Genomic DNA, 13759 nt, shown 5'->3' on the forward strand with positions numbered 1-13759 from the left:
CCCCGTACAGTCGGTGGCAAGGGAAGCCAGGCGGAACACGGTACCTTAAGCGGAAAGGATCCTCCAGCGGTGGCAGTTGTTCCAGGCAGTGGCAGCAAGGCTCGACGTCGGTCAGGGGAGAAGAAGTTCTCGCTGAAGAGCAGAAGAAGAAGGTCGTTGCACTGCCCGGGAAGAAACCAGCCGCGGAGTCCTCCGGTTAAAGGGTTGTACCGACTTTCGTGGTTGGGGTAAAAGTGGTGGGGTTCCGGTTGCCGGGGTGCTTGGCACTGGCAAGGCGGCCACGAGATACCTCGAGAAGCAAAAAGAAGGCGAAAACTGGTTGTCCCCACCAGTCAAGGGAAGGAGCCACTCCGTTAAGAGTTCTCCTCGGTCGTCGGGAAAAGTGGTGAGACGGTTCAGCAGGGCTCCACCGGGTGGTGTCGTCTAAGCAGGTCGGCTCAGCTCTTCCCTCGTCGGATTCTTGGTCCTGTGGCGACTTCTGAAGTTCCAGTCCCCAAAGCCCTGCTTTTATGCAGCAAACCCCCATTCACCCAGCCTAGCTGTCACTCAAACAGGCTAAGTGGTGAGCCGGCCGGCTCACCACTTGGGCCAATCAGGACGGAGTGCGACTTGAGTTACCAAGGTAACTCAGTCCAGGGTGCCTAAATCCCCCTCCACCCCTCCTAAGTACCCCAGACAGAGTGGCACCACTTTGGAGGGCTTCTGTGGAGAAGCCCGCCAAAAGTGGAACAAAGGGCTCCACTTTGGGTCAGAGTTACAGAGGCGAACGCCAACGCCATTTTAGAATCAAGTTTTGGCAAAAAGTCCCAACCGGAGTTATAATAATAAATATATAAACCGGCGGTATGTTTAAGGCTACCGTAAATAAATAATTAAATGTGTTAGCCTAAAACAATGGGAAATCCCATAGGAAAATATTCGCGGTCGAATATAAAACGTAGTTTCTACTGCCACCAGCCAAAACTCGATCAGGGGGGACGGAGACGTGCCCCCTCGACTAACAGACCCTGGGGCAATCAAATTGCCCCAGCCAGTACGTCCACAATATGATGGTTTGTACTGGTTCTGTTCAGGATTCAAGACTAGCAAAGTCTTTGGTGACTTTACATGCCCTGGGAGACAGTAGTCAGTCCCAGGGTATGGAGTCTATGTTGGGGAGTCCCTAGGACACCCCTGGGTCACGGCACAGAGGGTGCTGTGTAACCCACATCACAAAAATACATGAGGCCCTATGGAGTAAAAGAACCCATAGCCCATTCAACACAAGGTTTAACCAAGAAAACACACTTCAACATGTCCAAGAGTGAGGGAAAAAGAGTCTCACTCTTGGCAGGAGAAAAAAAGAAATCCAGCAAAGCTGCTGGGGGACTCACTAGGTAGGGAAATTCAGCCTAAACAGAGAATTCTCCCTAACACTCGCCCCCCCCAGACTAAGGGACAGGAGGATTTAATCCACTCCTGGATGAACCTCATACCTCTAGTCGATGATATACATCCTAGAGAGTCCATCAGCATTTTGATGGTGACACCCTGACCTGTGCTCAATGGTGAAATCAAACCCTTGCAGGCAGATTGACCATCTCAATAGTTTTGGATTTTCCCCTTTCATTTGCATTAACCATCTCAAGGGTTGGTGGTCAGTCTGAATAACAAAAGTAGAACCATACAAGTATGGCCTAAACTTCTTCAGTGCCCACACAATAGCAAAGCATTCTCTTTCGATAGTTGCCCACCTTGTCTCAGGATCCTTCAGTTTCCTACTGATGAAGCAAATGGGGTGCTCCCTACCCTTCTCATCCAGTTGGCTTAGAACTGCACCTATACCTACATTGGAAGCATCAGTTTGTACAATGAAAGGTTGGTGGTAGTCAGGGGCTCTCAATACTGGAGCTTGGCAAAGAGCTCTCTTCAGTTTTTCAAAGGCCTGATTGCACTCCTCATTCCATTTTACCTTTTTAGGGAATTTGGGAGAGGAGATTACATTCAGTGGAGAAGCTATGGTCCCATAGTTCTCAATGAAATTCCTGTAATATCCAGTGAGGCCTAGAAAAGCTCTCACTTGGGTTTGAGTAGTTGGTGTTGTCCAATTTTGCACAGCTTCAATCTTGCTGGGCAAAGGCCTTATTTCTCCACCTCCTACCTCATGTCCAAGGTAGACCACTTTACTTTGACCAATCTGGCACTTACTGGCTTTGATTGTCAAATGGGCCTGTTCCAGAGCCTGCAACACATGTCCTAGGTGGTTCACATGTTCTTCCCAGGAGTGGCTGAAGACTGCAATGTCATCCAAGTATGCCATGCAGAAATCTTCCATCCCAGCCAGAACCTGGTTCACCATCCTTTGGAATGTGGCAGGTGCATTTTTTAGTCCAAAAGGCATGACCTTAAACTGGTACAAGCCAACAAGGGTTGAAAATGCAGTTTTCTCCTTGGCATGGTCTGTCAGGGCTATTTGCCAATAGCCTGACGTCAGGTCAAATGTGCTGAGGTACTTGGCTGCACCAAGTTTATCCACCAACTCATCTGTCCTGGGCAAAGGGTGGGCATCAGTCTTGGTGACTGCATTTAGAGCTCTATAGTCCACACAGAATCTCAAGTCTTTGGATCCTGCCTTTGGTACTAACACAACTGGGCTAGACCATGGACTAGTAGAGGGCTCTATTACCCCGAGATCAAGCATCTTCTTGACCTCTCCTTTGATGTGGGCTCTGATATGTTCTGACATTCTGTATCCTCTGCTTTTGACTGGCAGACAGTCACCAGTGAGTATCTCATGCTGGCCCCAAGGGGTCAAGCCTGGTGACAGTGAGAACAGGGAGGCAAACTGATTTAACATAGATTTGCACTCCTCTCGTTGCTCAGGTGTCAGGTCTGAAGAGAGGTTGACTCCTTCAACTTTTTCATCTAAAGGCACACCTCTGAGGAGATCAGGGAGAGATTCACTCTCTTCTTCCTCTGCAGCTGAATCTAGAAGCAAGGCTCCTACATCAGGTCTGGAGATGTATGCTTTTAGTCGGTTGGTGTGGAAGACTCTAGGAGCTTCCCTGGGTCTGCCCAGATCCACCAGATAGTTGACCTCTCCAAGTTTTCCCACAATCTTGAAGGGTCCCATCCATTTGTCTTGCAAGGCCCTCTGCCTTGTTGGGAGCATAACTAGAACTAGCTGGTCTTGAGTAAACTCGACCATGTTAGCCTTCTGGTCGTGCCAATGTTTGACCAGGGCTTGACCAGCTTTCAAGTTGTCACTTGCTTCTGCCATCATGTGTGACATTCTCCTCCGGAGACCTATCACATAGTCAGTCACTCTGACTGGCTTGAGGGGAGGAGCACCTTCCAATCCCTCCTTAATCAGGGCCAATGGACCTCTGACTGGATGGCCATAGAGAAGCTCAAAGGGAGAATAACCTACTCCCTCCTGAGGGACTTCTCTATAAGCAAAGAGAAGGCATGGCAGTAGAAGGTCCCACTTTTTCTTAAGGGGTTCTTCTAAAGCACCTATCATTCTCTTCATGGTTCTGTTAAACCTTTCAACCATCCCGTTTGTCTGAGGGTGGTATGCGGTTGAGAACTTGTAGGTAACTCCACAGGTTTTCCACATGGCTTTCATGTAGTGGGACATAAAGTTTGACCCCCTGTCAGAGATTACCTCCTTAGGAAACCCAACCCTGGTAAAAATACCAAGGAGGGCCTTAGCCACAGCCGGAGCTGTAACAGTCCTCATAGGAATTGCCTCAGGGTACCTAGTAGCATGGTCTACTACAACAAGGATAAACCTGTTGCCTGAGGAGGTTGGGGGATCAAGGGGACCAACAATGTCAATCCCTACCCTCTCAAATGGGACTCCCACAACTGGGAGAGGCACTAAAGGTGCCACATTCTTGGAACCAACCTTACCAGAAGTCTGGCAGGTATGGCAGCTCTTACAATATCTATCTACTTCAGCCCCCATCTTTGGCCAATAAAAGTAGAGTGAGAGCCTTTCCTTGGTCTTCTTGAAACTCAAGTGACCAGCCAAAGGTATCTCATGGGCTAGTTGTAAGAACTGTTGTCTGTTCTCTTGTGGGACTACAAGGCGTTTGTAGTCTCCAGGTTCAGACTCAGTGGGTTCACTGTAGAAGAGGCCATCTTCCCAGTGTAACCTATACTTCCCAGGCTCTTGCCCATCAGCTTGAGAAGCTGCCTGGTGGCGGAGACCTTCCAGAGTTGGACATTCTCTTTGCCCCTTACGAAAAGCTGCCCTGCTAGGCCCACCTTCTGCCAGTAAAGACTGCAGCTCAGGATGGTCCTCAGGGTCCAAATCTCCAATAAGGTTGGGGCCTCCTTCTAGCTCTTCCTCAGAGTCTAGCTCAACCACACAGGGTTGTACCTCCCTCTCAGCCTCAGCTGGAGGTGGAGTTACAGGTGTAACTTTGGACAACCTAGGGGAAGTCCTTGTTGGAAGCACTGGAGTGCTTGCTGCTGGCTTTTTCCTAGGAGTCTTGGGTTGCCCCTTTGCTCCTGATCTGGTAGTTACTGCAGTAAGTTGCTCCAGTGGGAGAGGAGTGATTTCTGTCATCATCTCCGGAGATAACCCTCTCAGGGTTTTCTCTCTTGCAGGTTTTGTGAGTTCCTGTAACCTTTTGCTAGGAGGTCTGGGGGTATGAGATACAACTCCAAGAGCTTTGAGGTCATTACCCAACAGAACCCTACCTGGCACTTCGCATTGTACACTGACAGGTATTTTTACAGCCATATCATTACATTGGATGAGAACTGGTAACTGGGGACACATCTGCACAGGCCCACCAGCTAATTTGGTGAGGCATTTGGGTGCCTTAGCAACATCCTCTGCCTTGAAAAATGATTCATCCACCACAGTTATGCTGGCTCCAGTGTCCCTAATGGCAGGAGTCTCCTGACCATTCACCTGGACACTGTCCTTATAATACTCTTTAGTATTATCTGGGATAGAGTTATAGACATCTAAATTCTGTTGTTCCCACAACCCCAGAGAGACTAAAGAAACACTAGCTGAGACTCCAGTGGGTTCATCAGCTAGTAATAGAAAGTTTCCACTTGCCATATGTACTTCCTCTTCTGGAGCGAAGGCTAAGGAGGCAAGCTGGACCCCTGAAGGTTTACCCTTACATCTGGGATCTCCTTTCACATGGTCAGTAGCCTTACAAACAAAGCATGAGCCAAAGGCTCGCTGGAATGGAGGCTTGTTCTGACCTCCTTCTGGTCTGGGACCAGAAGGTACACTAGCCTGATTTGGTTTCCCTTGTGGTTTACCCTTATAGTTTTGTTTGGGGCCCTCTTTGGAATTTGTAGTATTAGAATTCTCTTTGGAGTCCTTTTTAGACTGTTTCTCCCCATCCTTCTTCTGAGTTACCCCAGAATCCTTGTGAGTGGCCCTGTTGGCAACCAATAAGTCAGCAGCCTTAGCTAGTTTCCGGGAATCTAATTCCCTGGAATCAGCCAAGTGTTGTCTGAGCTCAGGAGAGCAGGCATCATAAATAGTCTCCAACATAAACAAATTCTTCATACCTTCATAAGTGTTCACCTTGTAACCCTTAATCCATCCCTCTAAGTTTTTCAAACATTCACTCACCCAGGTAGCCCAAGGGGTACCATCATGCTTTTTGAGGCTCCTAAACCTCTTAAGATACTGGGAAGGGGTCTTCCCAAACCTAGCTATCAAAGCTAGTTTCACACATTCATAGTCCTTCCTATCCTCCTCCCCCATCTCCATTACCACATCAGTTGCAACAGGGGGAAGCCTAGAGAACAACCAGGTGAGTAAGTCATTTCCTGTGATGTTCTGGAGCCCATGATTATATTCAAACAGAGACAACCAATCCAACACATCCAACTTAGGCTCATACATACCAATCAATTCTTTAGGCATCCGGGGTCTTTTAGGACTGGAACTTCTAGAGGAGCCAGAGAGAGAAACATTCTCAACAGATAATTTCTTCATTTCTAAGTCATACTTGAGCTCCATTTCCCTTAGCCTTAGTTCTTTGTCAGTTTGAGCATTAAGTTTCTTATACTCCAATTCTAGTTTCATTTTCTCCAGTTCAAAGTACTGAGGACTAAATGTGGGACCTGGTAAAGGTCCAGTAGGTACAGCAGGTAGAGCAGGCAGAGGCCTAGGGGGGACAGTTACAACAGCCTCACCCTCCTCTTCTGACTCTTCCTCAGAATCATCAACATTTTGCTCCATGTTAACGTCAATACTGTCATCTACAGTTGCTGGAGTGGTAGGTTCCTCTGAACCATCACCCAGACTTTGGTTAGCTAACAATCTTTCAATCAGCTCCATTTTCTTGCCCTTAGTCAGGAGGTCCTTATGTTTACAGAGCACTCTTAAACAATCAGCAGTTTTGGCTGCAAGGGACTCTTGACTATAGCTTTCTATAACTGACATGTTAGAGGATTACTTTTACAGTGCTAAGCTTTGTGGTTAGTTGCACTAAGGTATCTAAAGTACAATAAAATGTATACTCAATACAAATCCCACCGCTGCCACCAGTGTTAGGCAGAAACCTGTGCAGTTCCCTTGGGGAACACTGCAAAAGATTTAAGACCACAGGTATAGCAGTAAACCCACTTGGTAGCAGTCTGCACCACCCAGATTTACCTGGTAGCTGTGGCTGAGCAGTCAGACTTCCCTCAAGAAGAGTTAGGCAGTATGTAAAGTATACACAATATGTACTCAGACACAATAGCACAAGCAAACATTGACCAGAGCTTGGTTTCAAAAGTATATAGTTATTTATTTTCAAAAACACATAAGTTGAAATCACTCTAGCAAAATATAGTAAAAAAAAACTCTTCAAACACAGTTATAATGAAAGCAGTTTCAACCCTTACTCCTATCTAGACAACTCTAAGTTAACACCACATAATTAAAACAGAGGTGAGCGCTTAACGTTGGATGACACTCTAGTAGGTTCAGGAAAGGGATAAAAAGAAACAGCTATGGGTTAAACACACCACTCTAAGGTCCAGAACACTTGCAATAGGCTCAAAGAAGCACAAAGTCACAGGTGAGCAAAAGTCACTAGGCAGGGCCCACTCTTAGAGTAGCCGGAGCGAAAATGTGCCCAAGATCACACTGTTATTAGGGATTCAAAGTCTTGCAAAGAGTTAGAAAGAGTTTAGAGTGGTTTAAAAAGTTTAGCCAGGGTGTCCCAGGCACTCCCAGGGTCGAAAGCCGGGGGCTAAATCTACCCCGTACAGTCGGTGGCAAGGGAAGCCAGGCGGAACACAGTACCTTAAGCGGAAAGGATCCTCCAGCGGTGGCAGTTGTTCCAGGCAGTGGCAGCAAGGCTCGACGTCGGTCAGGGGAGAAGAAGTTCTCGCTGAAGAGCAGAAGAAGAAGGTCGTTGCACTGCCCGGGAAGAAACCAGCCGCGGAGTCCTCCGGTTAAAGGGTTGTACCGACTTTCGTGGTTGGGGTAAAAGTGGTGGGGTTCCGGTTGCCGGGGTGCTTGGCACTGGCAAGGCGGCCACGAGATACCTCGAGAAGCGAAAAGAAGGCGAAAACTGGTTGTCCCCACCAGTCAAGGGAAGGAGCAACTCCGTTAAGAGTTCTCCTCGGTCGTCGGGAAAAGTGGTGAGACGGTTCAGCAGGGCTCCACCGGGTGGTGTCGTCGAAGCAGGTCGGCTCAGCTCTTCCCTCGTCGGATTCTTGGTCCTGTGGCGACTTCTGAAGTTCCAGTCCCCAAAGCCCTGCTTTTATGCAGCAAACCCCCATTCACCCAGCCTAGCTGTCACTCAAACAAAATCCCCCTCCACCCCTCCTAAGTACCCCAGACAGAGTGGCACCACTTTGGAGGGCTTCTGTGGAGAAGCCCGCCAAAAGTGGAACAAAGGGCTCCACTTTGGGTCAGAGTTACAGAGGCGAACGCCAACGCCATTTTAGAATCAAGTTTTGGCAAAAAGTCCCAACCGGAGTTATAATAATAAATATATAAACCGGCGGTATGTTTAAGGCTACCGTAAATAAATAATTAAATGTGTTAGCCTAAAACAATGGGAAATCCCATAGGAAAATATTCGCGGTCGAATATAAAACGTAGTTTCCACTGCCACCAGCCAAAACTCGATCAGGGGGGACGGAGACGTGCCCCCTCGACTAACAGACCCTGGGGCAATCGAATTGCCCCAGCCAGTACGTCCACAATATGATGGTTTGTACTGGTTCTGTTCAGGATTCAAGACTAGCAAAGTCTTTGGTGACTTTACATGCCCTGGGAGACAGTAGTCAGTCCCAGGGTATGGAGTCTATGTTGGGGAGTCCCTAGGACACCCCTGGGTCACGGCACGGAGGGTGCTGTGTAACCCACATCACAAAAATACATGAGGCCCTATGGAGTAAAAGACCCCATAGCCCATTCAACACAAGGTTTAACCAAGAAAACACACTTCAACATGTCCAAGAGTGAGGGAAAAAGAGTCTCACTCTTGGCAGGAGAAAAAAAGAAACCCCAGAAATCCAGCAAAGCTGCTGGGGGACTCACTAGGTAGGGAAATTCAGCCTAAACAGAGAATTCTCCCTAACAAACTGCATGTTGGTGAGGATTTGTTTTTTCCTTTTTAGAAGTGCTGGATGGAGAAGTGTAAGTCGGTAACACTTAAGATTTTCCTTTTTTTTTTAAACATCTGAGGACAGGTAGGTAGAGTTTGGGGCACGGCAGCAGAGTGTTTCACAAGTAGGTTACCAATATAGGGGCATGCATGCCTTTTTTTGAAATCGCACAGAAGAATGTGTGCTCTGACATTTAGTAAAAGGATAGGTGAGTATGGCTCTTCTAGGTAATACAAAAGTAGCTGCTGCAGAGTTAGGAGAAGCAAGAGCAACGGTCACTAGGTACTGTGAGAAATACTGCAGAATGCACTTGGGTAGCCTTTTTAAGGGGGACATGGAAGAAGTGGATATAGAGCATAAGGGGAGGCTGGGAAGAAGAAATAATATTCCATGCTTGGGAGTGGAAAGGTATTGGCTGTGTAAGGGATTACCTGAAAGAAGAGGAAGCTTACCCAATGGGACTGCATGCACAAATGTTTAAGGCCTAACGGATGTGAAATGCACAGGATGTGCGTAATCTAACACAGTAGAACCAATTTTACGAGTTCAGAGCACAATGTAACAAGCAATTTGGGTTCCATATAGTGACACAGACAAGGAGTGGGCATTCAGTTTCTGCTCTAGGAATCCAATCAAGCTACACATTCTTCTCCACTTCCAACATTGGAGTTTTCCTAACATTAGTGGATACTTTTTGAAGAAAATTTTCCAACAGTGTAGAATTGAAAGATGAAACGAGAGGGTGTGAAATAAGGAGGTGGTCAAAAGGTGTACAACAGCTTGCTGAGAATGCAAACACCTTCTTTAATTGACAAGTCATTTTTGTAAACAGTCAATTTCAAAACCTGTTGGTAATCTGAAGGATTTGGGAAGGAAGAGAAAAACCAGAAATCAAAGTTAAACATCTCAGAGACAGACTACGTATTCCATTCTGAGCACTTGTTAAATCAACAAACTGTGATTACTTACCATTGTATCAGAGTTCAGAATCTGCCTCATAAAATCAAGGAAGGAAGATGCCAGTTCCCCAGTGTCTTTGCTGAAGCTTCGGACGACTCGCTTCAGTAAGCTGTGTAAAGCAGTGGGATGCTTTCGCAGAGAGCTATTTTTGAAAGTGAATAATAATTGTATAAATGTTCATCAAACAAATGTTTCTTAAAATACAAAAATTCAAACAATAGTAGCACAAGATAACATTTTAAATACAAGATGATGCAATGTTTCTATACAATATTTAATTGAATATACTAAGTACTAAAATAGTGTACATAAAAGTAAACTCTCGAGAATACAAAATCAAACATACAGTTGCAAGCAAATAATTACTATCGTGAGATTTTAACACATGCACTGTATGGGCCTGGCCATATACACACCTAAGGTGACAATGCTCAAACCATCTTTTAAAATCTAAGAAAATACACCATTTTATTCAGTCTTCTGAAACATTTAAGACTCCGCCTACCATTTCTCAGTCATACTTTCAAGGAGCAACAAAAGAAATCTTAGACACATTAAAATATTCATTTGTTAGAATCTATGCGCCATAACAGATGAGCGGTGGATTAAACGTAATTTACCACAATACCATAACCTCTCCCTGTTCTTATTCATTTCAATATGTTTGCTCACTGAAGCAAAGTACAACAATCATTTTTGTCCTCTAATCTAACACGTTTACATTACTGCACCTGGTGACTCAAAATAAAGGATCCACTAATGGCAAAGTATTTCTCACACACGTTACCCAGATCAATCAAATCAAGTTTATTTTCGATAGAAGTCATAAAACCACATATTGTACAAAACATTATACCCCATAGAAAAACATATCACATGCAGCTATACCTTGCTGAGGCCAAAGCCACGATTCACAACATTGAAAACAACCTAATGTAGCTTTCATCTTCATATAGTCTCTCCAATCAAAATTCAACATAGAAACTCATACTGCACATGACGCAATACCTCAAAATATTCATAATGCGATACATTCAGAGAACCATAACATACAATTCCTTCAAATATAATCCCTCCAATTTAAGTTGGGCATTAGCAGTTGAAATCACTTTTAAAACATGTAATTTATCTAAGTTAGACCTCATTAATAATTTCCTACGCCATCATGCAATTTTCAACAAGTTAGTCAGACCTGGAGCTAGAGGGGTGGGAGACTTAAAGAGGCAACTCTAGTTATGGTGAACAGCCAAAACCCAATCAAGGTAGGTGGATGAGCAGTCGAGGATTAGTCTCAGGAAAAGTGTCAAGAGTGGATTAGTGTTCCAGAGAGTTCACACAGGGCAACATTCAATAATTCAAGTTAGACAGTCAATATACAAAAAGGAACACATTACTTACCTGCATCTCTTTTTCTCCAGCATGGGTCTTGCATGGATTCACATGCTCATGAATATTCTCCATTGTGAGGCTGGGAATCCTTGGTAAAAAGAAAGCAGTTTAGCTTTAAACTTTAAACTGCTCGTCTCCTCTATAGCTTATCAGTGCCCTTTGTGTCATAATGCTCCCAGCCAATGACACTGCTCCTAGGCTTCACCCCTGATGGCCATCTTCAGATTTGGTAGCGCACATAGAGTGGCAGAATGAACCAAGAAGAGCCAGAGAAGGGAAGGATGGAGAGTTTGCTTGTGAATCTATGCAAGACCCACGCTGGAGAACAAGATTTACAGGTAATTAACTTGTTCCTTCTCCGGCATGAAGTCTTGCATGGATTTGCATGCTCAAGAATAAGATTATACAGCAGTACATATACATAACTGTGGGAGGTAGCAAGGCTCACATAAGTAATACACTTACCCATGGAACAGACTCACCTCAAACAAACAGGCTGCGTAGCACCACTTGGCCGACCTGGGACTCCTCCCTGTAATCCCTGTTGAGACAGTAGAATTTTGTGAAGGTGTAGATTGACCTCCATGTAGCAGCCCTGCAGACGTCAAGCAGGTGACCACCAGAGAGAAATGCTGTCGTTGCTGCAATGGTTCTGGTGGAGTGGGCTTACAGCCAGCCTGGAAGCGGTCTGTGGGCCAGACGTTGGCAATGCACGATACAGCCGGAGAGCCACCTGGAGATGGAAGCCTCGGGCAGGGCCTTGCTGGGTACTACAGGTCCACAATTGACAAACAGTGGAGACATATTTTGAAAGTCTTTCGTAGGTGCCACATAGAACTTCAGTGCAAGAGCAACGTCCAGCGAATGCAACGCCCTTTCAGCAGGTGAAGATTGATTTGCAAAGAAAATATGTAGAATCAAAGGCTTGTGGAGATGAAAGTCCGATGGAACCTTCGGCATGACGGAAGGATGAGTTCACAGAACCATTTTAGTGGCGTGGTAGGACAAATACAGAGGCTTACAGGAGAGGGGCCTTCATCTTCCCGACCCATCTGGCCCCAGTGAGTGCCACCAAGAAGGTGGTCTTCTATGATAAAAAAAATTCAAAGGGGAACAATGCATTGGTTCAAACAGAGGCCCCAAGAGCTTAGACAGTACAATGTTCAGTTTCCAAGCAGGCGCAGGTGCTTTCACCAGCAGGTATGTCCTGAAGAGAACCTTGAGGAACTCCTTAACAAGTCTGTGCAACCACAGGGAGAGCCTGCCCAGAGCCCGTGCGTACTGGGATATGGCAGGTGGACCTTGTTAGATCCATGGGGAAGACCAGCTTTTGATCATTTTGCAGTGGCAACTTTCGATTGTTTTGATCACACATAGCAACAGAGGAAGTGGAGGGAAGGCGTAAGGAAGAGACCCTCCCAGGGGAAGGAGGAGGGCATTCCCTAGGCTTTTCAGCTGAGGATATCGGCTGGCAAACTTTTGACACTTGGAGTTGGCAGCTATAGCGAAGTGATCGATCTGAGGAAGACCCCATCCGCTGAAGAGGCGTGACACGTCGCTTGCTGAAGCTCCCATTTGTGGCAGGACTGCAGCTGAAGAGTCTGCAATGGTGTTCTTGACACCATCCAGGTGAAATGGGACGACAAACATTTTTTTTGTGAACATTTTATAAAATATTTAACCAACATTACAAACCAAACTTGCAGTGTATACAAAAGCTTACAGTTATACATTTTCAAATTGCGCTCACTGCATCCCTTATCCCACCCCCCGTTACGATCCTGCTTCTAATACTGTTCTGTTTCTGCATCTTGTGATGGGGTATTTCTATCCGTGGAATCTGACGGGTCATGCATTGACCCAAATAGTTCTGCTATCAGGAGCTTCCAAGCCATCAGGGTCTCAGTCTCTCCCCCCCCCACCGCTGCTAGTCTCTTGCCATACAACAGTTTCCGCCTCTGCCCATTTCTGGAAATCCATCCACCATACTTCCAGTCGTGGTTTGCGGCATGTCTTCCACCCCATAGCAATTCTCCTCTTCGCAAGCGCATATGCCAGGTCCTTCAGTTTGCTGACTTGCCTAGGTTTCCATGGCCTAGGGAACCCCCCAACAGGCAGGCCCACACGGTATCCACCATGATCTTAATGCCTTTTTCTGCCAATGTGTGCGCAACCTCACCCCAGAAGCGCCCTATGACCGGGCACGACCAAAACATATGTACCATGCCTGCTTTTTCCTCGTCACATTTAGGGCATGCCTGCCTTCCCACATTTCTGAATTTGGACATTCTATGAGGTGTCAGATATGCCCTATGTGTAATATACAATTGCAAATGTTTAAGTCTTGCGTTCTTTGACACTTTATGGTACCCTTGGACACGCTCCCACATCCCGTCCTCAATCGGGGTTCCTACCTCCTCTTCCCCTTCCAGTCTTAATTGCACTATGTCCTTCCCTATTATGGCCATCATCATCTCATGGATATCTCGTTTCCCCCTTCTGCGATGTCATTTGTTGGGTCTATAATAGCATCTGGTTCGCCATCAAGCACCGGTTCAGGCCACCTTCTCTTAATCTTCCGCACCAGTCTATGGTATGTGATGAACTGGCCACTTGTGTAGCCCAGTTTCCACCCCCAACTCCTCAAAGGCCATTATGGTCCCCTCTTGCCAGATATCCCCCATGGATTCTATACCAACCGACTCCCAATGGTTCCTGATTATCATCCTTAACTGCTCTTCCCCACCCGCTAGTGCAACCAGTGGTACTTGAGGGGAGCATGGGCACGGGTTCCCCATCAGTTGACATGCCCTACGCCACATCCTCCATCCCAGCA

At 46.3% G+C, this 13759-nt stretch overlaps 1 protein-coding gene across 1 annotated transcript in view; it reads right to left on the minus strand.

Moving 5' to 3' along the window:
• VIRMA (vir like m6A methyltransferase associated) overlaps positions 1-13759 on the minus strand; it is a 1848046-nt gene that overhangs the window by 650717 nt on the left and 1183570 nt on the right. The window contains exon 18 of the mRNA XM_069621370.1: positions 9544-9676. Coding sequence (XP_069477471.1) covers positions 9544-9676 — 133 coding nt within the window. The remainder of the gene's footprint in view (positions 1-9543; positions 9677-13759) is intronic.

The sequence above is a fragment of the Ambystoma mexicanum genome, chromosome 5q, assembly GCF_040938575.1.
Source record: "Ambystoma mexicanum isolate Mex_15411 chromosome 5q, UKY_AmexF1_1, whole genome shotgun sequence".
NCBI classification, from domain to species: Eukaryota; Metazoa; Chordata; class Amphibia; order Caudata; family Ambystomatidae; genus Ambystoma; species Ambystoma mexicanum.